At 39.7% G+C, this 24,187-nt stretch overlaps 1 protein-coding gene and 1 non-coding gene across 4 annotated transcripts in view; both read left to right on the plus strand.

Annotated features, from left to right (window-relative positions):
- The window catches only part of GADL1 (glutamate decarboxylase like 1), a 502,071-nt gene that overhangs the window by 422,439 nt on the left and 55,445 nt on the right, over positions 1–24,187 (plus strand). For all 3 annotated transcript variants that reach the window (XM_060307894.1, XM_030830036.2, XM_060307895.1), the window contains one exon: positions 8,649–8,738. In XM_060307894.1, the coding sequence (XP_060163877.1) occupies positions 8,649–8,738 (90 nt within the window). The remainder of the gene's footprint in view (positions 1–8,648; positions 8,739–24,187) is intronic.
- LOC115838960 (U6 spliceosomal RNA) lies at positions 560–666 on the plus strand. The gene has a single exon (XR_004033840.1). It is a non-coding gene; the product is annotated as a U6 spliceosomal RNA (small nuclear RNA).

Genomic DNA, 24,187 nt, shown 5'->3' on the forward strand with positions numbered 1-24,187 from the left:
CCATACCATTCTAAAAGAGACTGGGCAAAGATATCACAGATTTGTCACTTCCAAAATATCTAAATCGGGCTTCCCTGGTGTTGCAGTGGTTGAGAGTCTGCCTACTGATGCAGGGGACGCGGGTTTGTGCCCCGGTCTGGGAAGATCCCACATGCCATGGAGCGGCTGGGCCCGTGAGCCGTGGCCACTGAGCCTGCGCGTCCGGAGCCTGTGCTCCGCAACGGGAGAGGCCACAATGAGAGGCCCGTGTACCGCAAAAAAAAAAAAAAAAAAAAGTATATATATATACATATATATATATATATATATATATATATACATACATATATAAACCGAAACTTATTCAAGGAAGAAAATATAAAAGGTGGTTCAAAAGGACTAGGTCCTAACATAATATATAGAGCAGATCTGGTAGCAGATAGAAACTATTACAAAATGATTCATAATGTTGCCATGCAAATGAAAAAGAATGGCTTATTTAATGATGTATTAGGGTCCAATAAAAAGACAAAAACTGCACAGTAATCTGAAGTGGGAAAGTGCAATGTAAAGAATTATCGTGCTTGCTTTAGCAGCACATATATTAAAATTAGAACAATACAGAAAAGATTAGGATGGTCCCTGTGCAAGGATGACATGCAGATCTGTGAAGAGTTCCATATTTTAAAAAAAGAATTATTAACAGTTGATTGGAATCATGGGAGATTGCCTCGCAAGAGACCCTAAAAAATAAAGAAATAGCAGATACTGTAAAGAACAGACATCACTCCTAGAATGGAGATGGAGCACTGAGCAAGAGGCCACCCCCACCCAGGGCTGAGATCCAGACTAGGTTGGAGAGGGTGCAGTGTGGCTCCCAAGATGACAGGGAAGTCCCCCAAGGTGTCACACAGGTGGGGTCTCTAGGAGTCCACCTCCTGGAGTGCTGGAGGACACTGATATCAGGGCACTGCCATATTTTAGAACTCACTCAAGCCATCCAAGGCAAGGTGCATCGCTGGCAGCCCTCCCTATGAAGTCCCCGGAGGAGAGTGTGCAAGAAAAACCATTTATGGTCATCCTCCTGTGACCAGGCTGCTGTGAAGCCGCCACAGGGCGTGGTGCTGGGGGAAGCTGTCAGGGGCCACTTGCTGCTGGTCACCAAAACTGCTGAAAAGAGCCCCTCCTACTGCAGGAGCCCCATGAGATGAGTGCACGTGACCAGGAGGAGACACCTCTTCCTTCTCCGTGTCCCTCCAGCACCCTCTGGTGATAAAGTCTCCGATTGGACCAGATGGCAAGGAGAAATATTTATAGAGTCCACCTCCATTACTGGAGAACATAAAGAACGGGTGGATTCGGAGCTGAGAAGCAATAAATTGATAACTGACATAAATGGCACCTGGAAAAAAATCTTCGTTGATATAAAGACGGAAATTCCTAGAATCTAGTGACAGATAATAACTGGTTTTTTCTACTTTCTAATCAACAATAGTGACTTTATTTATTCACAAAAAGATTTATTCACATTTTAAACAATTTGAAGGCCAGGACATTCTATTCTAGAGAAACCAAATTAATCATAAATTAGAAAACCAAGTATAAATTGTGTAGATCTGTAAAGACTATTGTAGTTTCATGATAAATGTTTATGGAATTGACTTGAATTACAAAGTACCTTATTTGTTTTTTTATTTTTTTAATCATTTCTTTATTTTTCCCATGTTCAATATTAGTTATCTATCTTATACACATCAGTGTATACATGTCAATCCCAATCTCCCAATTCATCACACCACCACCACCACACCACACCTTCCCCCCTTGGTGTCCATACGTTTGTTCTCTACATCTGTGTCTCTATTTCTGCCTTGCCACCCGGTTCATCTGTACCATTTTTCTAGGTTCCACATATATGTGTTAATATATGATATTTGTTTTTCTCTTTCTGACTTACTTCACTCTGTATAACAGTCTCTAGGTCCATCCATGTCTCTACAAATGACCCAGTTTCGTTCCTTTTTATGGCTGAATAATATTCCATTGTATATTTGTACCACATCTTCTTTATCCATTTGTTTGTTGATGGGCATTTAGGTTGCTTCCATGACCTGGCTATTGTAAATAGTGTTGCAGTGAACATTGGGGTGCATGTGTCTTTTTGAATTATGGTTTTCTCAGGGTATATGCCCAGTAGTGGGATTGCTGGGTCTTATGGTAGTTCTATTTTTCGTTTCTTAAGGAACCTCCATAATGTTCTCCATAGTGGCTGTATCAATTTACATTCCCACCAACAATGCAAGAGAATTCTCTTTTCTCCATACCCTCTCTAGCATTTGTTGTTTGTAGACTTTCTGATGATGCTATTCTAACCAGTGTGAGGTGATACCACATTGTAGTTTTGATTTACATTATCTAGTAATTAGTGATGTTGAGCAGCTTTTCATTTGCCTCTTGACCATCTATATATCTTCTTTGGAGAAATGTCTATTTAGGTCTTCTGCCCATTTTTTGACTGGGTTGTTTGTTTTTTTAATATTGAGCTGCTTGAGCTGTTTATATATTTTGGAGATTAATCCTTTATCTGTTGATTCGTTTGCAAATATTTCCTCCCATTCTGAAGGTTGCCTTTTCGTTTTGTTTCTAGTTTCCGTTGCTGTGCAAAAGCTTTTAAGTTTCCTTAGGTCCCAATTGGTTATTTTTGTTTTTATTTCCATTGCTCTAGGAAGTGGGTCAAAAAAGATCTTGCTGTGATTTATGTCAAAGAGTGTTCTTCCTACGTTTTCCTCTGAGAGTTTTATAGCTTCTGGCCTTACATTTAGGTCTTTAATCCATTTTGAGTTTATTTTTGTGTATGGTGTTAGAGAGTGTTCTAATTTCATTCTTTTACATGTAGTTGTCCAGTTTTCCCAGCACCACTTATTGAAGAGACTGTCTTTCTCCACTGTATATCCTTGCCTCCTTTGTCATAGATTACCTGACCATAGGTGCGTGGGTTTATCGCTGGGCTTTCTGTCCTGTTCCATTGATCTATATTCTTGTTTTTGTACCAGTACCATATTGTCTAGATTACTGTAGCTTTGTAGTGTAGTCTGAAGTCAGGGAGTCTGATTCCTCCAGCTCCACTTTTTTCCCTCAAGATTGCTTTGACTATTTGGAATCTTTTGTGTTTCCCTACAAATTTTAAGATTTTTTGTTCTAGTTCTGTAAAAAATGCCACTGGTAATTTGATAGGCATTGCATTGAATCTGTAGATTGCTTTGGGTAGTATAGTCATTTTCACAATATTCATTCTTCCAATCCAAGAACATGGTATATCTCTCCATTTATTGGTATCATCTTTAATTTCTTTCTCAGTGTCTTATAGTTTTCTGCATACAGGTCGTTTGTCTCCCTAGGTAGGTTTATTCCTAGGTATTTTATTCTTTTTGTTGCATTGGTAAATGGGAGTGTTTCCTTAATTTCTCTTTCAGATTTTTCATCATTCGTGTATAGGAATGCAAGAGATTTCTGTGCATTAATTTTGTATCCTGCTACTTTACCAAAATCATTGATTAGCTCTAGTAGTTTTCTGGTGGCATCTTTAGGATTCTCTATGTGTAGTATCATGTCATCTTCAAACAATGACAGTTTCACTTCTTCTTTTCCGATTTGGATTCCTTTTATTTCTTTTTCTTCTCTGATTGCTGTAGCTAGGACTTCCAAAACTATATTGAATAGTAGTGGAGAGAGTGGACATCCTTGTCTTGTTCCTGATCTTAGAGGAAATGCTTTCAGTTTTTCACGATTGAGAATGATGTTTGCAATGGGTTTGTCATGTATGACCTTTATTATGTTGTGGTATGTTCCCTCTATGCCCATTTTCTGTAGAGTTTTTATCATAACTGGGTGTTGAATTTTGTCAAAAGCTTTTTCTGCATCTAATGAGATGATCATATGTTTTTTATTCAATTTGTTAATATGGTGTATCACATTGATTGATTTGCATATATTGAAGAATCCTTGCATCCCTGGGATAAATCCCACTTGGTCATGGTGTGTGATCCTTTTAATTTGTTGTTGGATTCTCTTTGCTAGTATTTTGTTGAGGATTTTTGCATCTATATTCATCAGTGATATTGGTCTGTAATTTTCATTTTTTGTAATATCTTTGTCTGATTTTGGTATCAGGGTGACGGTGGCCTCACAGAATGAGTTTGGGAGTGTTCCTTCCTCTGCAGTTTTTGGGAAGAGTTTGAGAAGGATGGGTGTTAGCTCTTCTCTAAATGTTTGATAGAATTCACCTGTGAAGCCATCTGGTCCTGGACTTTTGTTTGTTGGAGGATTTTTAATCTCAGTTTCAATTTCATTACTTGTGATTGGTCTGTTCATATTTTCTATTTCTTCCTGGTTCAGTCTTGGAAGGTTATATCCTTCTATGAATTTGTCCATTTCTTCCAGGTTGTCCATTTTATTGGCATAGAATTGCTTGTAGTAGTCTCTTAGGATGCTTTGTATTTCTGCGGTGTCTGTTGTAACTTCTCCTTTTTCATTTCTAATTTTATTGATTTGAGTCCTCTCCCTCTTTTTCTTGATGAGTTTGGCTAATGGTTTATCAATTTTGTTTATCTTCTGAAAGAACCAGCTTTTAGTTTTATTGATCTTTGCTATTGTTTTCTTTGTTTCTGATTCATTTATTTCTGCTCTGATCTTGATGATTTCTTTCATTCTGCTCACTTTGGGTTTTGTTTTTTCTTCTTTCTCTAGTTCCTTTAGGTGTAAGCTTAGATTATTTATTTGAGATTTTTCTTGTATTTTGAGGTAGGCTTGCATAGCTATAAACTTCCCTCTTAGTACTGCTTTTGCTGCATCCCATAGGTTTTGGATAGTTGTGTTTTCATTGTCATTTGTCTCTAGGTATTTTTTGAGTTCCTCATTGATTTCATCAGTGATCTCTTGGTTATTTAGTAACGTATTGTTTAGCCTCCACGTGTTTGTGTTTTTTACATTTTTTTCCCAGTAATTCATTTCTAATCTCATAGCGTTGTGGTCAGGAAAGACGCTTGATATGATTGCAATTTTCTTAAATTTACTGAGGCTTGGTTTGTGACCCAAGATGTGATGTATCCTGGAGAATGTTCCTTGTGCACTTGAGAAGAAAGGGTAATCTGCTGTTTTTGGATGGAATGTCCTATAAATATCAATTAAATCTATCTGGTCTATTGTGTCATTTAAAGTTTCTGTTCCCTTATTTATTTTCATTTTGGATCATCTGTCCATTGGTGTAAGTGAGGTGTTAAAGTCCCCCACTATTATTATGTTACTGTCGATTACCTCTTTTAGAGCTGTTAGCAGTTGCCTTATGTATTGAGGTGTTCCTATGTTGGGTGCATATATATTTATAATTGTTATGTGTTCTTCTTGGATTGATCCCTTGAGCATTATGTAGTGTCTTTCCTTGTCTCTTGTAACATTCTTTAAAGTCTGTTTAATCTGATACGAGTATTGCTACTCCAACTTTCTTTTGATTCCCATTTGCATGGAATATCTTTTTCCATCCCCTCACTTTCAGTGTGTATGTGTCCCTAGGTCTGAGGTGGGTCTCTTGTAGATGGCATATTTATGGGTCTTGTTTTTGTATCCATTCAGCAAGCCTGCATCCTTTGGTTGGAGCATTTAATCCATTCACGTTTAAGGTAATTATCAATATGTACGTTCCTATGACCATTTTCTTAATTGTTTTGGGTTTGTTTTTGTAGGTCCTTTTCTTCTCTTGTGTTTCCCACTTAGAGAAGTTCCTTTAGCATTTGTTGTAGAGGTGGTTTGGTGGTGCTGAATTCTTTTAGCTTTTGCTTGTCAGTAAAGCTTTTGATTTCTCCATCAAATCTGAATGAGATCCTTGCTGGGTAGAGTTATCTTGGTTGTAGGTTCTTCCCTTTCATCACTTTAAGTATATCATGCCACTCCCTTGTGGCTTGTAGGTTTTCTGCTGAGAAACCAGCTGTTAACCTTATGGGAGTTCCCTTGTATGTTATTTGTCCTTTTTCCCTTGCTGCTTTGAAGAATTTTTCTTTTTCTTTAATTTTTGCCAATTTGATTACTATGTGTCTCAGCATGTTTTTCCTTGGGTTTGTCCTGTATGGGACTCGCTGTGCTTCCTGGACTTGGGTGGCTATTTCCTTTCCCATGTTAGGGAAGTTTTCGACTATAATCTCTTCAAATATTTTCTCGGGTCCTTTCTCTCTTCTCCTCTGGGACCCCTATAAAGCGAATGTTGTTGCATTTAAGGTTGTCGCAGATGTCTCTTAGGGTGTCTTCATTTCTTTTCATTCTTTTTTCCTTATTCTGTTCCGTGGCAGTGAATTCCACCATTCTGTCTTCCAGGTCACTTATCCGTTCTTCTGCCTCAGTTATTCTGCTATTGATTCCTTCTAGTGTAGTTTCATTTCGGTTATTGTATGGTTCATCTCTGTTTGTTTGTTCTTTAATTCTTCTAGATCTTTGTTAAACATTTCTTGCATCTTCTCGATCTTTGCCTCCATTCTTTTTCCGAGGTCCTGGATCATCTTCACTATCATTTTTCTGAATTCTTTTTCTGGAAGGTTGCCTATATCCACTTCATTTAGTTGTTTTTTGGGGGTTTTTTCTTGTTCCTTCATCTGGTACATAGCCCTCTGCCCTTTCATCTTGTCTATGTTTCTGTGAATGTGGTTTTTGTTCTGCGGGCTGCAGGATTGTAGTTCTTGCTTCTGCTGTCTGCCCTCTGGTGGATAAGGCTATCTAATAGGCTTGTGTAAGTTTCCTGATGGGAGGGACTGGTGGTGGGTAGAGCTGGGTGTTGCTCCAGGTGGGCAGAGCTCAGTAAAACTTTAATCTGCTTGACTGCTGGTGGGTGGGGCTGAGTTCCCTCCCTGTTGGTTGTTTGACCTGAGGCAACCCAACGCGGGAGCCTACCTGGGCTCTTTGGTGGGGCTAATGACAGACCCTGGGAGGGCTCACGCCAAGGAGTACTTCCCAGAACTTCTGCTGCCAGTGTCCTTGTCCCTACGGTGAACCACATCCACTGCCCGCCTCTGCAGGAGACCCTCCAACACTAGCAGGTAGGTCTGGTTCAGTCTCCTATGGAGTCACTGCTCCTTCCCCTGGCTCCCAATGTGCACACTACTTTGTGTGTGCCCTCCAAGAGTGGAGTCTCTGTTTTCCCCCATCCTGTCGAAGTCCTGCAATCAAATCCCACTTAGCTTTAAAGTCTAATTCTCTAGGAATTCCTCCTCCTGTTGCCGGACCCCCAGGTTGGGAAGCCTGACGTGGGGCTCAGAACCTTCACTCCAGTTGGTGGACTTCTGTGGTATAAGTGTTCTCTAGTCTGTGAGTCACCCACCCAGCAGTTATGGGATTTGATTGTACTGTGATTGCACCCCTCCTACTGTCTCACTGTGGCTTCTCCTTTGTCTTTGGATGTGGGGTATCTTTTTTGGTGAGTTCCAGTGTCTTCCTGTCGATGATTGTCCAGCAGCTAGTTGTGATTCTGGTGTTTTCACAAGAGGGAGTGAGAGCACATCCTTCTGGTCCGCCATCTTGGTTCCTCATCTGTTTGTTTGTTCTTTCTGTAGCTCCTTTTCTTTCTTTTAGTCAAATTCAATAAGCCTGTTACAAACTTCAAATGTGAAGGGATGATCAGATCAAGAGCTTACCTTGTTGAGCTTGAATGTTTTGGGCTATCAGTTGTAATTTAAAATCCACTAAAATCAAAACTCTTTATAGTACCAGTTTTGATTTTAAGATGTGAGGTTATAGCTGTTTCTTCTCTGTGAAATACTTTGAAACTTTATACTGACAATGGAGCATAACTTGGTTATTGAGAACTATTATAACACCAGGTATTACCTACAAACTGTTTGTGGTGGGAAAATGGCAGTCATTTCAAAAACTGTCAGCATGAAAAATCAGATGAGGAAGGTGCTGAGTGGGTGGGCATGACCCAGCATGACCCAGTTCTTCAGCCATTTCTATGACGGACTTATTCAGGTCTGGGTGTTCTGAGCGCAGGTGCTGAGAGTCTTCATTTTGAGCAAGCCATCTAGCAGACTCACACCCTTCCTGATACTGATACTTGAGAGCCAGTAGTCAAACTGATGGCCTTTTTTTTCCTTCTGATGCTGTATTGGCCAGGGTCACAGCAGGGCTGGTTAAGTGGAGCCCAAGTACATCATATGTTACCGACTCACAGGTAATTGGGGATTTTGTATTTGTCAAGTGTAGCAGGTAATAGAAGACAACTTTGGCCACCTTAAGTAGAGAAGAAATTATTGGAACGATATGGTGGTGTGAGATATAACTTAAGGATTAGGGTTGAAGAGGGATGAACCATGGTATCTCTAGGTATATATGTATCAGATGCTAACTAATGGTTAGTTAGAGCTGGGATGAGTTAGCTTCAAACTTCATTATGTTTATTTTTGATCTTGTGCACATTCCTTACCCAGAGGGGAGAGCACTCTCTGGCTGCACCCAACTGAGAAGAAAATTTCTCAATAAGCTGTTATCAAAAGTAAGGCTGAACGGATATCTAATCTATCAGATTCTGATGTTATCAACGTAAGACACACATGATGACTCAAAGAAACTAGCTAAGAGTTGAATTGCATTCTAAGATTAATTAAAAACTTTCAAACTTTCTTCATCTTCAGCCTGAATATGCCAATGTTTGCTTTTGGTACATTCCACCGAGCCTCAGAGAGATGGAGGAAGGACCTGAATTCTGGGCAAAACTTCATTTGGTGAGTGATAAGCATATTGCATTTTTTCCTTTGGATGAAATAGATTCAATGCCCATTGTCTATTGATCCTATAAATGATTTGGTACCTGCAAGAACTTCTTGAGGATCTAGAGAGGTTGTTCTTTAGTATATTAAAAGTTAATGACATGCCAAACAGTTGTGAGCATTTGTTAAAATAAATCAAGATACTTGACACACACATATTCAAAATAATTGTGCTGTTTGCAAGAGAATGGTAGAATTTATCAGAAGTTCTAATTCACAGTGCACTTCAGAGCACATGATCTGGTAATGGTTAATGTCGTATGATGAATGGCTTCTTCCTTAAACTCTGCTGGTGCATGTCTGTGACTGCTTGCATCACTTCACTAGCAGATAATGTTAAAGTCTAAATCTGGTACCCTTTGTGAGTGTGAGACTTTCTCTTCTTTCCACCAAGGGGCTTATGTGATAAAAAAGAAAAGAAATGTCAGCAATGAATTTCAATTGATCATTGAACTAAATGTGACTTGCAAACCCCTCCTTACCCTCAGTGTGGAAATCAATGATAGTTTTAACAGCTTTGATAGGTGATAGCCCTTCTCCTTGCCCTCTAGAAGAAAAGGAAAAACTTGCCAGTCATGCAAGGGACAGACATTTAGCACTCACTGTGCCAGGCACTGGAGATATAAACATCAAAGAGACTTGGTCCCTGCCCTGGGAAACTCATATTCTAGGAGACAAATGAGTAAAGAGATCATCACCAGGTAACTAGTAGGTGCCTAGGTGAAGAGAAACCCTGTAAAGGCAGAGAGAAAGGATATCTACCCCGAAGTGTGACACTAGATTGGAGTCGTGGACAATAAGTAGGTGTGAGTCGGTGACAACTGTGAAGAAGTGGGTTCCAGGAAGAATCACAACATCATGGCCCAGAGGCTAAGAGGGGAGGGTGTGATCGAAGACCACAGTGGGGCAGGGGACAGTGCTAGGAGTAGGACAAGAGCAGCAGGCACGGGAGCGCACGGAGGCCTCATCTTCCATGACAGGTGCTTGGAATTTGTGCCTAGTTAGGTAGAGGTGGGAAGACCATGGCCTTTAAGTCATAGCCACCTGGATCCTCACCTGCAGCATCTTCTTTAGCCTTAGGCCAGTTTCTGTTTATTCATGGCTCATTTAGCCTCCTTCAAGGTAGCACAATACATACTCAATATATAAATGTCTTACCTCTTGTTAAACCTGAGGTCAGGCAGCAGAGATGGGGAGAGATGGACAGAGTTACCTGTGCCTTTGCCTAGACAAACACTCCATTGGCCATATCAGGCAGTTAGCATGGTCCTTGGATCTGGTTTGTCTTTTTGTCACACAATGTAAATGAGAAAGTGCTAAAGAATACATTTCAGATGGTAAGTGACTCAAAAAGAAACAACGTGAGAATTTAATGGTGATGTTTCCAGGGACATTTTGCACTTTGATGGAATGCATCAGGCATTGTTTGGTGATGTTGAGAAGGATATGGCTGCCATCCTTCTCACTTTCTGATTGTTAAGAAAAGCAACCGAGGAGGTGATATTTGTGTTTTATGGACTCAATACTGTTGCATGGACACGGATCAGGATAAGTAAATAGTCTCTTTATGTTTGGGGATACTATGGACTCACTCTTCCATTGTTTAAAGAAATATTTACATTATCTAGTCTCAGAAAATTTGAAATTGAGGATGGGTATATAAGCTAAAATCAGATAAATCAGCATATAATACACTTTTAATCTTAACTGGAGATCAAATATGAATCAGGACAGTCTCTTCTCTCCCCAGTATTCTCCAGCATCAGTTCTCTCATGATTGACATACATGATTCTCCATCCCTTCATTTTGGAAACACTTTTCTGCCATGGAAAAGTGAACCATGGGGCCCTTGCCCAGTCTAATATCATATTATTTTAATTGTTCTGGTTGCTTCTGATTCCTAAACATGTATGCTGCAGATGAATCATCATTGGTTCTGTCTTAGTTTCCTTTTATCCTCTCTCTTGGCATGGGTGTGTGTGCATGAATTTGGCAAGGAAGGGAGGCATATATATCTGTTGTTGATCTATGTGGTTTCATGCTTACTGTAGTATAAGAATGCAAGTATATGATTTATAACCTGGAGTGTACTTAAAGCACACTTGAAATTTGTTTTAGGATTTATCTTGGATGGAGAATCACAAACAAATAAATAAACCAAATAAGGCTTCGCCCCTCCAATTCAGACTCATGTCAGGCGGAGCTGTCAGATTTCAGAATCAGTGGTGTGATAAGTCTTCCCTTTGGCAGCAGGAGGGGAGCAGGATTATTTCATAAAGAACCTGGAGTTTGGGTGTGTGTGTGTGTGTGTGTGTGTGTGTGTTTGTGTGTGTGTTTGTATATATGTGTGCGCGCACACACGTGAGACTGTTTTTGAGAACACAGTCACTCTGCTGTCTACTGATGCTGTGACAGCCCCTCTCTGACACTGTGTTCAACCACCGAGTTCCAGCAACTCCTTTTTTTAAAATGTCCTCCATGAAAGTTCTTCTTTTTGGTTTTTTCAGGCATTGCAGCATTCTGGGTCTTCATTAGTTCCCTGCCCAGGTTGTACTCACTTCTTTTCTGGTCTCTGCCTCCTGTTTATTTTCCTTCCTCTCCGCACAGTCGTACCTGCAGCCCTGTTTTATCTTGTCATTTTCCTGCTGGAAGCCTCCAAATTACACTCGCAGCTTTCAACCCAATCGACCAATGACCACTGTTTATAATAAATGCTGTTAAATGTTCTCTTTATTCTCCTAAGATGAAACCAATAGAAAATAGGACCTACCTACACGGAATTTTGTAAAAGGCAATAGAAGGCCTTACATGTCATATGAAGGAAAAATAATCTTTATAATAAAGATATGTATTTCATTACATAAACGTTTGGCATGACAATATTAGAAGACACAAGGAAGTGATAAGATGCTCACACATCCTCTTAGAATCACTGTGAATGTGAGCCATCTTCAAACGCAGACTCTTAGAAGTAGGCGATGTTGCTGATGCCAATAATAGGAATGGGGTGATGTTAGTGACATAATTTTAAAAATGCACAAAATAAGTTTTTTTAAGGATGGATTTAAAATATTTAATTATTCAGAGATGTTCTAATCTTTTCTTCTTATACCAAAGGGATTGTCTTGTTTGGAGACCATGTTTATACCATAGTCAAATCAATTAGTTTGCAAACTAATTTCTCTCATGACTTGCTCCCAGACATAGTATATAATTTGTCTTCCCTTCCTACTTCTCTTTTTCTCTCTCCTTATCTCCTTACTGAAACACCTACACTATCTGCACTGATTTCAAGTTCAGAGACGTTGCCCCTGGGGTCCACAGTGAGAACTTCAGCAGGGTTCCCAGGGCTTCCTGAAAGCTGCCTGCTCTGTGGTCGAGGCAGACTTCACTCGCTAAGGTGGCTGCCCCAAATAAGATTATGTATATTTGTTTCTTCTCCCTTGGTGATCAGGTATGAAGGGCGAGGGAGTCAGGGAGAGAGGGCAAAGATAAAGCTGAAAGCATAAGACCCAGAGAATGTAATTTAAAATTTCATCAGTTTGTTTTATTTCATCATTACTCAATGTTCTGATGCAGAAGATTTCCTCTTTTGTCGACATTTCATAAACAGTCCTGCATTCCACCAACATAATTTACATTCTTAAAAGTAATTACCAAGGTGTCTCTTTGTACTTAAGCATGGTCATTTCAACTTTTTTTTCATTCACTGGCCTGCAGATTTGTGACTAATGTTAGACATTTATAATAGGCTCATTTCTCCTCGACAGTAGGCAAAGAATAAATCTTTTAGAAACTACTAGATGGGTTTGTTGTTTTGCTTATTTGGTGATATAACTTGATATGGTATTCCAAATATCTTTGGAGAGAATCTAGTGTTCTCCCTGGCGGGTTTCTGATGAACAGCACTTGAAGATGAGACAGCGTAGACTGGGTAGGGTTGTGTGCTTTCAAGGATGCCCACTTTCTGGGTTTGGATCAGGGAGGGCCTCAGTGCCCCTGGCTGTGCTTCACTTGTTTCCGCTGTGTGTGTGTATGTGCATGTGTGTTCACATGAGTGCATATGAGTCCATACACATTTTGAGGTCTTCTATGTATTTTGAGGACTTTGATTCTGATTTTCTTTCCCTCATCATCTGTAACATTTGCTTAGCAAGCACTCGTTTTTGGATTGTGAAAAAAAACCCCGTTTCTTTAAAGGTGTGACAGTGTTTTGTTTTGTTTTTTTAATTTTCAAAGATGAGTTTCTTTTTTAACCCTGTAATATAGAAATTATAACATCTTCAAAAATCCTGTTTGCTAGTGGATATCCCTCATTTTAAAGCTCTACTTTAAAAAAATTATATTTAAGGAGAATGTAATATAGAAGTATCTTAAAATAAAATATTTCTGAGTGTGACTTGAGACTCTCTCCTTCTGATGATGGCTGGGATGTCGATTTTGAAAATGCTTAATGTACTAAATACTTAAGGTACTATTTCTTGCAGATACTATATTCTCTTTCCCCAAATTATTAAGACCTGAGATAAAATGCTGTTCTTTTAACTATTCTCTCAGGGAGAGATGTTATTTTCTACAATCTGTCAGATATTCTACTAGCTGTAATCAGTTTCTTCTGTGTCATTAAGGGTCAAGGAGCTTCTTAAGTAAGTCCTGTGTGTCTGGCCTTCTTCAGAAATCAGCTGAGGAAGCTGGGTGTCCCTTCTGTTGAAGGACATGGGATACTCTGTCTTATAGCTTTTATGCCCATCTCTCTTCCCCAGTTGTTTACTACTTTAGAAAGCAGAGCTTTCTAAATAGCTCTACTCCATTGGATCAATAAAATTTCAAGCATTAAGATTCCAACAGCATCCTTGTTGGATATGCGTGTACTATGGGGAAGTTCACATGAGTTGACCTTTGTATTCAACAACACCTTTCAACATGTAGAATACATTTGCCAAATTGGTGTTGTTAATTTATTTCATATGTTGCCTTTTAGTCTTTTAAACATTATTTTCAGACACATAGAGAGGAATTTCCATGGATAGTTACTTGAATCCCCAGGGAAGCCAGACAAGTCCAGATGTCCTCAACAAAGAGTTATTTTTTTCTTTCCTTTATTTTTCTCCCCTAAGTTTATTGACTGTGCAAGAAGTTCTAAACTTGGAATGATCTATTGAAAGTTAAAATTGAGCAAAATGAAGCTGGGTGTCTCTGCAGGCTGGGGCTGAACTGTCCTGGACCTGAGGTCAGGACAGGACTGGGTCTGAGAGGAATGTCCATGGGTGTGGCTTCCTGTAGCTCACTCACACCAGCGCACACTCCATGGGGCACTCAAGATAGCAGTAATGGGAAATGAGGCCAAAGAACATAGCTAAAGCTGCATTTCACAAGTATCTTTTTGTGCCTTGGGTTTACTCTTTAGCACACAAGCAACGAGTCTACTTGATGCCAGGAGTATGGCTGGCCTTGTCTGTAACATTTGCATAAGAACCAAGTTAATCACTTAAGTACAACAGTTTCTTCAGTCTCTGCTCAAATCTTCAGGCCCATCTGAAATAATTCTGAATTTCCAGATCTATCAGAGTGCGAATTGAAGAAATGCAGAAGCTTAATCAGTTTCATGGAACACTTACCACTGTACCCTGAGTATAATTTTATTTAGTTCACTCAGTCAGGAGTTACAGACTCAAAACCTATAGAAGCTAGGCCAGTAGCATACATGAGGGAAGTAGACGGGGCATAACACAATAGGGAGTGGTGGGGACTGTGGACAACTGGAAAGCAGTGGCCCCAGCTAAAGGGGGCAGCCTCTACTCAGCTCCTAATGACGGCTGCCATGTGGAAATGCAGGTCTGGGTTGCCAGGTCTTCTTATTTTTAAAGAGATGCTAGATTTATAGAAATTTATGTAAACCGTCCTTTGCTTTTAATGTTTTAAATGTTGGCAAGTGAAAAATTACTAAGGTTGACGGGTTCTGGCCTTCAGGCTTTTAGTTTGCAGCTCTTACCTAAATCCATTAATGCCCTATCACCTGTTTCTCTTTATGTGTCACCAGAAGCTCCTTGAGATGAGGGTGTGCCCGTCTTCGTCTTTGTTCCCCCAGGGCAGCTAATCTGATGGCCAGTCCCGGGCCCGCATCAACTTTGAGAGATGTCCAAGTTCTGTGTCATCTACCAGAAAAAGAAAACTCACTGTTGCATGCTGTCAGAGTTGTAAATGGGGTTTTAAGAACTGTGGTCTTGTGGTCAGTGCGGCAATACAATTAGGATATACGGGTGTTTGCTGTTCTTGTGTTTTCTCCTTTCCCTGTCCTGAGCACTGGACCTGGCCTCTGGGCTCCATGCTTCTCTTGAGGCTTCTGTAGCCTTGAAGACATCTGTCTTCCTAGATTTTCTGAAAGCCTCAGCTGGCCAGAGATGAAACCCATAGAGGAAGGCGAGGAGTCTGGAGGCGGAGAGGCAGGCACAGGAGAGAGGAGCAGAAAGGGGCGTGCTGGAGACAAGAGCTCTAAAGATAAGGATGAATTCCAGCTTCTCTTCTCTGAGTGCCCTAAGGAGGTGTGTGTGTGTGTGTGTGTGCGCGCGCGCGTGCGTGTTTGTGTGTGTGTGTTCCAGGTGATGGAATGTCTGCCCATTCCTAACAAGTTACAGACTATCAAGGGATCATGTTTGTTCAGACCATAAGCATTTCACATATTGAACCAATGACCTAAATGTTAGCCCTGGATGAGACCCCCAAGAACCTCTGCAGGACCCAATGAGGCTGTGGGAGCCATAATAATGACTGAAATTGACTTTTAACCTGACCTAGTAGGATAGCGGCTTGAGGCTGGATTTAATTTTATTTAAAGGATATAAAGTACTGTGACATTTCTTGCACACCTGAGCGAAATTCATATCCATTAAGGAATTTCTCTGGACTTGATGCAATATTTATTGTTGCAGAACAAAGAATGGATCCTGTGCTGAAAGAAAAAATATATATATATTTTTTTGCATGCTGTCTTTGAAGTCCCTTTGCCAGTACCAAACCTGCCCCCTGGTGGCACTTTTGCTCATTTTTCCTTTCCTTGCTGGGAAGTGACACTAAATGCTGACTGAATAAATGCGGTTATAAAATGTTACAGAATTACAGCATCACTGGGGTCAGGGCTTCTGGATTCTGCCAAACCAAGAGCAGCTCACCTGAGTGAGGAATTCTCAAAGGATAAAATTGACCTGTGTGTCTTCACTTCAAACGTGTTTCTTGTTGCTCTTTCTTCGTCTTCACTCCTCGTTTCCACGGCAAACTCCTCTGTGCTTACCTTTGCGTCTGCTGTCTGGACTTCATCCCACCTGCAATCTTACCACTCACTTCCCTCTCCTTCTCTGCCCTCCCACCCTCTCTTCTCCTTACTTCTCTCTCTCACTCCTTCTCACATTTTCCTTCTTCTTTTTTCTCTAATATATTGCTCCCCTCCAATGATAAGCACATCCAGGCTCTGACAACCTTAAAGGAAATAATTTTATGATTTTTCTCTTAATACTGTTGTCCCCTCAAGATACATCCCTGTCTCTTTCTCCATCCCTTTGGACTAAACTTATGAAAATAATAGCTTAAAGTGTCTCACCCTGAATAATAGTCTGTGTCATAGTTTATAAAACCATTCCCATAATTTGGGGTGTTCAGGTTGTTTCCAACATTTCCCCTTTGTGAGCAGTAACAAATGACCATCTCCATCCCCAATCCACTTTTGCTTTTATTATTTCCAGAAGATAAAGTGCTCGGTATGTAATTGCTGATTATAGAAATCATTGTGGTTTGGAGCCTGACTCTGGCTGTGTATTGGGATACTGATTTTTAAGAAGGTTGCATTCCACCAGTAAGCAACCAGTACACAGCCTTCCGTCTAACTGGGGCAACACTGGGTGTTGCCTGCTTGGGGGGGAATGTTATTTAGAAAGGGGAAAAAATACTATCTTAAGTTTGTTTTGCTTTTATTGTATTAGTTGTTGGTGGTTTGAACCACTTTCTATTTTTTTCTTTACTGATGGTGCTTCTCTGTGTATCCATTGTTTTTTCTTATCTTACATGTTTGTATTTTGAGGTCTGATGGTTTCCTTATAAATTTGAATGAGGATATATATAGTTTGAGTTTTAAAGCCCTTTTTGTCAGATGGAATGCAAATAATGCCCTTAGTATAATGTGCTTTTTATTTTAGTCTTGCTGTTTTTTCATTGTACAGAAGTTTTAAATTTTTTATGTATTCAGATCTGTCAGTCCTTTCCTTCATGATTTATTCCACTGCTTCAAAGCTGAAGTTATTGTTCTTTCACAAATCTGGTAAATATTCTGTTCCATCTCCTGCTGGTTTTTCTGTCATTGCATTTTTTTTTTTTTTTTGTATTTAACTCAATTCATGTGGAGGCTATTTTTGTGTACAGTGTAAAATATGTATCTAACCTGATCAGTTCACCCCAATTATTATCCAGTTATTCCAATTTGATTTATTTAATAATTCTTCCTAACACTTTTTATTATGGGAAGCTTGTGTTATCACGTGTTACACTTTTTAAAACACTTTAGTCTATTTCTGGATTTTCCAATCTGTTCTATTGATCTGTGTTTCTGTTTTTGTGTCAGGAACAAAAGGTTTTAAATGGTGTTGCTTTATAATGAGTTCTCAAGGCTGCTAAAATATCACCCTTCTGGTTCTTTTTTAAAAGAGCATTCTTTAACATTACATTTAAAATTTTTTGTACGGATTGTAGAACTTTTTTTTAGTTAAAGACATCTTGTTAGGATTTTTATCAGAGTTTAAAATCATTGAATCTGGAGTTAAATAAATAATACCTTTGCTGCCACTGGCTGTGTAACCATGGACAAGTTACTTAAAGTCCCTTTACCTCCTCTTTTTCCTCAATAGCGTGGGGATAATAAAAAGCACCTATCTTAAAGGGTTTTGATAGGGTTGAATGGCATAATCCAGGTACAGTGTCTGGCACAGAGTAAGTTCATTAAATATTATCTTGCATTATTATTAATCCTGTTTCCTCATTTTTGAAGGACCATATGAGCCTTAAATGTCTTCTTCATGCCTTTTTGCTTATCCCCCTTCAAATTACCTTAAATACTATTACAACAGTAAACTTTCTAAAATACAATCCTGATCATGTCACTCCTTATGTTTCCCTTTGTCCCAAAGGAAAGAGTCCGCAAACATTCAGGGACTGCGGAGATATGATTTAACTCAGCCTCCACGCCCTGTCTCCTGCTAACCCTCTTCATGTACAGTTTTCTCCTGGAGGCCCCAGAGATACGTACTTGTTTCCTCCTCTGAAGTACTATGACTATGACCTAGTCTTCTCGAAGCCTCTTATAGCTTTCAACCTAATATAGTATAGGGAATCTGGGGGTCTGAGTCGACCTTCAATTAGGCTGGCAACACCTCAACTTGCCCAGAAGGCATTTCCTGACACTTGAGTATGAGTACCCTTTCCATATACTCCTGTGACATCTTCGCTACCCTGTCTTGGCTGTTACCGTAAGATAGCAGCATTTGGGGTGGGGAATGGAAAAGATGGTGGCAAGCCAGGGAGGAGGGGAGTAGGTGGTGAGAAGTCACCCATTGCAGGAAATAGCTGATGGATTTTAGCCAAGGAAGATGCATTGATAACCCCTGTTATCAACAAAGATTCACTTATTTGTACTGATGACACTGTTGATGGAGGGGAGATGAAGAAAGTGGGCAGCATGTCCCACTGGGGTTGGCCATATTTGAGCTTCAATATCCCAAGCCAGGCTAGCATAGAGCCCTTGAAGCTCTATACTGGAGCAAAATGAAAATGCAGAGCCCTTTGTTCCAAAATTATCAAGAATTTCAAGATGGTGACAGCACGGGGCTCTTCCATACCCAGGGCCCTATGCAGCTACACTGGTTGCACACTTACGAGGTCAGCCTGGTTGTATACTCATGTGGTGTGAGTGTTTAATAAGGGGAAAGTTGCTAGTGTTACTATTTCTTTGCATTTTCTCACGCTGGTCTCACACGGTAGATGCACAATAAATGTTTGCTAAATGAACGAATCGGTGAGCAAAGACATGGCCTGATGGATTACCCTTTGGGTGACTGACTCTCGTGCTTATAGTGGTTTCCTAGAGACATCAGTTGTTCTTACCTTTCTTGCCCATCAACTCACCCATAGAAGTTTTAAAAACTAAGAGTGCTCATTCTCAGAGTGTGATTGGGTTGGTCTGGAGTGAAGCGCTGGGATCATCTTTTTTATCTGGTTTCTGATATGCAGGAAGGACTGGGAACCATCACATCTTATGAATGATCTGTGTAAGGGATTCTCAGGATGAGGGCAGCTTAATAATGAAGATATCGTGAGGAGATAAATTGGAGGAGGCCACCTCCTCTGTCTCTATGTGAATCTAGCAGGGTTGGTGTTGTAGTTTGCTGTCTAGTTAGTTGTGTTTTGTTCACCAAATCATCATTAGTTCAGAATGCAAAAAAATATTTTTGAAGGTCAAAATTTTTAAAGTCTGACTTCAGATAGCTCTCTCGATTTTAGTTCAGACTTTTCATACTACCTATCTTTGAATCATGCTCCGCTTCTTATGAAAATATCCCCCTATCTAGGAGGTCCTAGAAAGAATAGCACTCCACTGTCTTAGGGGGCAGGGATAATTCAAATGTTAGAAATACAGCGGCAGAGCTTGCTTTAGTTGATTGTAATGCCACCTGTCTGACTCAGAATTGAGACTGTCTTTCAGTCTACGACCCGGGGGGAGCTGCTTTTCCAGGTGGTACTACAATGGGCTAGAACAGCGGTCCCCAACCTTTTGGGCACCAGGAACCGGTTTTGTGGAAGACAGTTTTTCCATGGACCGGAGGGCGGGGGTGTGGAGTATGGTTCAGGCGGTAATGTGAGCAATGGGGAGCGATGGGGAGTGGCAGATGAAGCTTCACTTGCTTGCAGGCTGCTCACCTCCTGCTGTGTGGCCTGGTTCCTAACAGACTGCAGACCATTACCAGTCCGTGGCCCAGGGTTTGGGGACGCCTGGGTTAGAATCTTGTTGGTAATGAATTGGGTCTTAATCATGTCTTTCATATGGGTTAATAATGCTTCAGGGTAAAAAGACAATCAGGGACTCAGAATTCTCATTTGAATCTGCCTATTCATTCAAAAAATACGTATCTAGCACCTACCATGCACCAGACTCTTTTCTAGGTGCTTGGGGTACATCTCTTTTGTTGAGTAGTTTCTCTAATAAAATGTGATCAAAGCTTAGAAAAATTACAGAGACTGAGGTTTTATGAAGGATGACAGGAAAGATTTAAAAAATTAAAACTGAATTACTCCTCAGTTTTTACAAATGAAGGTTCAGCTTGGTTTTTAGTTTATAATGCAGTGGTCCTGCAGCTCTGTTGTTCTTATAGGCATACATTACATTGTAAGTGTAATCTAACATAAATGTTGCAAAACTGAGTTATGATTTCTTTTATACTCTGAACACCAGAATCTATCAGATCATGTCTTAGAAACTAGTTTCTACTGTGTACTTCTGTTCTACTTCTTATAGTCTGAACAGAGAAAATGTCTTGGATCTAAAATCTTACACTCTTAATTCCACTGAGATTTTTTTCCCCTTTCATATCTTCAGTTATTATTTAAGAGAACTAAATTTTGAAATTTCTTAAAGCAATTTATTTTATTTTTTGGTATGAAGTTTAAATATAAAATAGCTTCAGTAATTACATTATTAAAGATAAATGTGAATATGTCAAATATAAATATATAAATATATATATGAAATATCAATTTACATCTTTGTAAAATACTTGTATTAAATTTTTCTATGCTATTATCATAAAATTAATTTTTTTTGGATTCTGGTTCAATTTAATGGTGAAGAATTCTAATTAATAAATGTAAAGGGAATGAGGGAAATAGGAAATCACCATAATAGTGGTAATTATATACAAAATCCATTGATGGATGGTAAGAGTTGAAGGTGAAAGTATAAGGAAAAAATGGGATATTAGAATTGTCTCAAAGTATCTCTCCCAAGTATTTAATTACAAAGATAAAACATTGCACACACCCCTTTAACCAAATAATCACCAACAGTGAGACATTGGCATCAAAGTAATGCACTAAGAAGGGCAAACACTTGGGTAGTATTCTCACCAAAACATGTGTAACTATGTTCTAATAATGAAGGAACTGCAGGCAGACCCAAAATGAATACCCTTTTGTAAAATAACTTGCCCAATACTCCAAGGTTCATAACTTTTCTAGGTCATAAAATGCAAGGGAACTAAATACAATACCGGGTGGTGGATTCAATTTTTGCAACATTAGCAGAGAAAACTTGATGAAATTCAATCAAACCTGTCATTTGATTGATAATATTTTTCCCAATGTTAATGTCCTGGTTTTGATCATTATACTACAGTAGTGTAAAATGTTAGTATTAGGCAAACTGGGAGAAGGGCATATGGAAACTCTGTAGTCCTCTTGCAATTTTTTTTTTTAACATCTTTATTGGAGTATAATTGCTTTACAATGGTGTGTTAGTTTCTGCTTCATAACAAAGTGAATCAGTTGTACATATACATATGTTCCCACATCTCTTCCCTCTTGTGTCTCCCTCCCTCCCACCCTCCCTATCCCACCCCTCTAGGTGGTCACAAAGCATGAGCTGATCTCCCTGTGCTATGTGGCTGCTTCCCACTAGCTATCTATTTTACGTTTGGTAGTGTATATATGTCCATGCCACTCTCTCACTTTGTCACAGCTTACCCTTACCCCTCCCATATCTTCAAGTCCATTCTCTAGTAGGTCTGTGTCTTTATTCCCATCTTACACCTAGGTTCTTCATGACTTTTTTTTTTCTTAGATTCCATATATATGTGTTAGCATACGGTATTTGTTTTTCTCTTTCTGACTGACTTCACTCTGTATGACAGACTCTAGGTCCATCCACCTCACTTCAAATAACTCAATTTCATTTCTTTTTATGGCTGAGTAATATTCCATTGTATATATGTGCCATATCTTCTTTATCCATTCATCTGTTGATAGACACTTAGGTTGCTTCCATGCCCTGGCTATTGTAAATAGAGCTGCAATGAATTTTGGTACATGACTCTTTTTGAATTATGGTTTTCTCAGGGTATATGCCCAGTAGTGGGATTGCTGGGTCATATGGTAGTTCTATTTTTAGTTTTTTAAGGAACCTCCTTACTGTTTTCCATAGTGGTTGTATCAATTTACATTCCCACCAATAGTGCAGGAGGGTTCCCTTTTCACCACACCCTCTCCAGCATTTATTGTTTCTAGATTTTTTGATAACAGCCATCCTGACCGGCCACACACATATTTTTAATGGAAGTCAAAGGGTGGAAAGTATGTTGAATAAAAAACAGTTTACAAGCTAATAAAAATATTTTTGTTAAATTTCTAATCTCTGATTTTGGAGGTGAGTTTGTTGTACTGGAGAACTCAGATATGTTTTGTGTATTTTTTCAAGTAATGGCAGTTCTGAAAAATCACATGGAAATTTTGACTATAGCCTTCCAAAGGGACATTATATTGAGGTACTGGGTGAACTGGAAGCTATTTTAAACCTATGTTCTCACTTTTCCTACGTAGATTATTGCCACAGATGTCTCCACCTGACTCACCTGCTTCCGGCACTGCCTCTGCTCCAAGCCCCTGTCCTCACACTGTCAGAGGGCCATGCATAAATGGCCATGAATCACTGTGCTCCACTGCTTAAAGACCTTCCCGCCACCTTCTCTAGAAAATGCGGGTTCCTGAGCAGGGCCGTCGAGGCATTTGGGGGTGTGGCTTTGCCTCCTCCTGCAGCTACACCTCCCACCTGTCCTGGCTGCACGAGTTCCTTTCAGATCCCAGAGCTCCAAGCTCAAAGTCTCATCTCTCCATTCTGTACCTTAGTCCCAGTTGCCCCCTTTTCTTAGAATCTCACTGCACTCATCATCCCATCTTCCTGAAATATCACATACGTATATACATATGTGTATGTGTACACACATGTAAACATTTCTTATTATATATAAGGCCAAAGACAGCATACTGATGTGCTGTACTATTTCAACACTGTGTTAAAAATATTAACCTTACGTCTGGCCCCAGTTGGTGCATGTCTGCATGCTCGATTGTGGGTATGGTGTAGAATAAGAGTTCCAGTATGATTTTTTGACTTAATGCTGGTCCAGTAAAGTCATTTTCTCTCTGTCTGTTCCTCTCTCCCCCTACACACCTCTGAAAATCTCATCCCAGTCCCCTTTTTGATCACTGCAGTCTGCTAAATATTGATATTTTCAATGGGACAAAGTTTAATCTAGACTCAGACTTTTTTGGGGGTAAAGAACAAGGATCAACTACAGAGTCAGGGAAGGAAGCTTGCCCAATTTCCATCTGCACTAAAACACTTGACCAGCACAGGAGCTAAAATATACCATGCAATAAAAATAAACATATAAAACTTCAAGTCCTGCAGTTAATGGGATGTGAAAATGTGTTTGCTACAGACACTGGGTGCCTGGGAGAAGACGTAGCCACTTGTTTTGTCAATAAGCCCACACACACACACACACACACACACACACACTTAGTAAACAGTTGTCATTCGTTCCTGGAATCCACCAAACAAATATTCTCTGTATCGGTTTTAACTCAGCAACGTGGTAAGGGGCTCTGACAGGCTCTCGTTGTCTCCTCCCTAGAGGCTGTGCCCAGAATTCTCATTACTGTCCCTGCCCGACAGATCTCAGTAACAGACAGTGTGGTAGAAAGCCAGCCAGACTGGAAGAAAAGCTGGAATTATACAAAATGAGTTTTAAAAAAAAGCATCCAACATGAGATTTATGCCCAGGGTCTCTTCAGAAGTCTTTCGTTAAATGCCTGTCTATAAGCTGAGAGTGTGATATCCTTTTTGAATGGCAAAAAAAATCTAGTTGCAAAATTTTTATGGTCTGTGTTCTGCATGGTAAATTTTAATCCCTGTTTTGCCAGCCTGAATTAATATTGCTTACATTTTTATTAGCCATTGATTTTTGAATAGGACAGTACAGGATATCAGCCTTTAATTTTGATAATTGAAGTGGGCGTGGCCACAGTTTCCCTATGCCCTTTGTGTCCCACCAAAACCCTTACTGGTTCCCACAGTCTTTTTATACGTGAGGCTCCATCTTCTGTCCCTCACCACCCTGCCCCTAATTCAAGGATAATGTATACAGTAAAAATCCTGAAATTAGAGAACACATTCAGGGCAAAGCCTCATTGCCAAAGTCTCTCTGCTTTACAGAATTATTCCAGAGAGTGCTCCTTTAACTTAAAAGCTCCATGAACCTAAATAACTCCCTCTGAGTGCTTTTGAAAGCCACATCAGTTCACCTACAAGGTA

The sequence above is a fragment of the Globicephala melas genome, chromosome 11, assembly GCF_963455315.2.
Source record: "Globicephala melas chromosome 11, mGloMel1.2, whole genome shotgun sequence".
Classification (NCBI taxonomy): domain Eukaryota; kingdom Metazoa; phylum Chordata; class Mammalia; order Artiodactyla; family Delphinidae; genus Globicephala; species Globicephala melas.